Source organism: Octopus bimaculoides, chromosome 3, assembly GCF_001194135.2.
Source record: "Octopus bimaculoides isolate UCB-OBI-ISO-001 chromosome 3, ASM119413v2, whole genome shotgun sequence".
Classification (NCBI taxonomy): domain Eukaryota; kingdom Metazoa; phylum Mollusca; class Cephalopoda; order Octopoda; family Octopodidae; genus Octopus; species Octopus bimaculoides.
The window spans coordinates 118738545-118741705 of record NC_068983.1 but is presented as its reverse complement, the minus strand read 5'-3'; the positions used below and the strand labels follow the sequence as shown (position 1 = coordinate 118741705).

The 3161-nt window shown below is 33.6% G+C and overlaps 1 protein-coding gene across 2 annotated transcripts in view; it reads left to right on the top strand.

The window, feature by feature from the left end:
- Positions 1–58: 58 nt before the first annotated feature.
- The window catches only part of LOC106868416 (uncharacterized), a 257787-nt gene continuing 254684 nt past the window's right edge, over positions 59–3161 (top strand). Inside the window, exon 1 of one of the 2 annotated variants that reach the window (XM_014913660.2) lies at positions 59–1141. In XM_014913660.2, the coding sequence (XP_014769146.1) occupies positions 688–1141 (454 nt within the window). In that variant the 5' untranslated portion in view covers positions 59–687. The remainder of the gene's footprint in view (positions 1142–3161) is intronic. The other variant, XM_014913661.2, reaches the window with a different exon arrangement.

Sequence of the window (3161 nt, the reverse complement as noted above, 5' to 3'; positions counted from 1 at the left end):
CCTCTTTCTTTACCTCCTATCTTTCCTTCTCTTTCTCTCTTGCTTTCTTTCTTTCTCCACTATGTGCGTATAATGCTGCTGTGTTTTATTTCTTTCACTTTATAACTGACACTTTCTTCTTCAAGATATCAATACTTTTCTACTTACCTTCCTGTCTCTCTACCTACCTATCCATTTATCTATCTATCTTCAAACTTTTCTGTTTCATTTATTTGCTTATTTATCTGAGAACTTCTTTTTCTCTATCCCTCCCTTTTTCTTTTTAATCCACCCTCTTTCTCTCTTTCTCTCTTTCTCTCTCTCCGTCTCTCCGTCAATTTCTCTCAATGTCTCTTACTGCATTAATCCGTTTTACAAACGTTGTCGTACCTTAATTACCACATCTGAGGAAATCAATCATAATCACAGGAAGTAGCAAAAACCTTATATGGTCTATTCTTACAAAATTTAGATAAATTTCCGAATCTCCTTCAATCATGAGCCTCAAGTGAAAAGTGCGTTGACGTCACAAATACAACGCCCCATGCTAGGTCTAGCGTGTTTTCCGGTAATATTACAAACATGACAGCGTTCGCCGCACACCGCGGACCATCTCCCGAGGCGATATTTTGAAAAAAAAAAATTAAATATATAAATATAAATAAAGAAATAAAAACAGATATTTCATAGGACGGCTATTAACAAGAGATGAAGTTGATTGTATTCGAAACTGTTCTTTTCGGAGTCTTGCTTCGCTTACTACCAGTAATGTCTCTGATATGCCCTGTTAATATCGGATCGACTCTTCCTCCGTTAACACGCATAGCAGATGTGATTTGCGAGGGCACAATCAAGAAAGCCCCGTCAAACGTGAAAGTGAATAGCTTGAATGTTAACTCTTACGGAACCGGCCAGGACAATATTACCATCACCGTAAGGAGAGTACTTAAAGGCAAGAAAAAAGTGACATCCAGGTCGGAATTATTAGTAAATCTACCAAAATCAAATCAACAGGACGCCTGTATATATACACTTAGGAAAGGTGATAAACGCCTGTTTTTTTTGATAGCTTACAAAGACACATATTATACCATGATAACACCACCGATCGATTCTACGAAAATACACAACCGTAAACTTAGAAGGATAATAAGCAATTCAGGTAAGTGTTACGCACTGATGATGGGGCGGGTGGCAATATTACCTTTGCAAACCAACAAAGAAAGCAAAACATTGTTTTCAGAACTTTATATAAACATCATTTCTGTTGCAGTGGAGCGAACAAGTCAGAACATTAACCTGCTGATGACTGTTCCTTGTTCTTGTTATTCTTGTTGGTGTTGCATGTTGTTTTTGATTGATTACTTTTTTCTTTTATTTTTTTAGTTCATTTATATCTTTTAAAGGTAAACATCTTTTAGTTGCAGCAGATATTTTTTATTAATATATCGTTCGTTTAACCTATCTATCTATCTATCTATCTATCTATCTATCTATCTATCTTTCAATCCCTATGTCTATTTTTCTATCTCTGTTTATGTATACATACATGTGTATTTTATATATATATATATATACATACACGTGCATACATATATATATTTATTCTTTTGTTTCAGCCCTAAGGTTGTTGCCATACTGGGGCACCAAAGTGTATATATATATCTATATATTGGTCTATCTATCTCCTTACTTTCTCTCTCTCTCTCTCTCTCTCTCCCTCTTGTTTTGCATAAATAAGTATACGTATTGTTATAAGAACAGACAAGAAGTTTGATGAAACGTTTTACATAAAATGGGGTATGGTCCAAACAACTGATTAACATACACAAATATGTGCATGTGTGTTCTAGTATAGACCTACAATAATAAAAACACATGTATATACACATAATGCGTATGTTAAATTTGACATGGCCTGAATGATATACATGTAACGAATGTGTGTGTGTGTGTGTGTGTGTGTGTGTGTGTGTGTTAACATTTCGAATATAAATACTTTTTTTTTGTCCAAACGATGTATAACCATTCGCAAGAAAACAAATGTTCGTGTATTTTTCGGCACGTGTGTCCTCTGTAAGTACAAGAATAGGGGCATTTTTTTTCTACCTCTTTTTCTTTTACATCATTATGAATGCATTCACATACATAATGTACACATACATTTACGCATATATATATATATATATATATATATATATATATATATATACATACACATACATACATACATACATACATACATGTTTATATAATTAATTTAATTCGTAATTAATTAATGTCTACATATTAATGTTGTTTGTTGCACGGATATATGTCCTTCAACACAACTCTACAAATGTGCAAATGTATTAATTTCTGATGTATGTAAGCGTGAGCATAAAATAACACAGTCAACCGTATATAAACATGTGCGTACGTGTGTATATATATATGTATGTATCACATGCATGCCAATATATATTTATACATAGATGTGTGTGCGTGTGTGTGCGTAAATACATACATGTGGGTGCATGTATATATATATATATATATATATATATATATATATATATATATATAAGAACACGATATATATGTGCATGTACATGCATATATATGTACATATATATATAAACATATATATATATACATATATATATTACGAACACTCACAGTATATGTGTATATACATACATATATATATGTATGTATATATATATATATATATATAGACATTTTATTCTTTTATTTGTTTCAGTCATTTGACTGTGGCCATGCCGAAGCACCACCTTTTAATCGAGCAAATCGGCCCCAAGACTTATTCTTTGTAAGCCTAGTACTTACTCTATCGGTCTCTCTTTGCTGTAAACACACCAGCATCGCATGTCAAGCGATGATGGCTCACACACACACACACACACATATATATATATACCTATATATATATATATACACATATATACGACGGGCTTCTTTCAGTTTCCGTCTACCAAATCCACTCACAAGGCTTTGGTCGGCCCGAGACTATAGTAGAAGACACTTGGCCAAGATGCCACGCAGTGGGTCTGAACCCGGAACCATGTGGTCGGTAAGCAAGCTACTTACCACACAGTCACTCCTGCGCCAATATATATGCATACGCACGCACGCACACACACACACACATATATATATATACCTATATATATATATATACA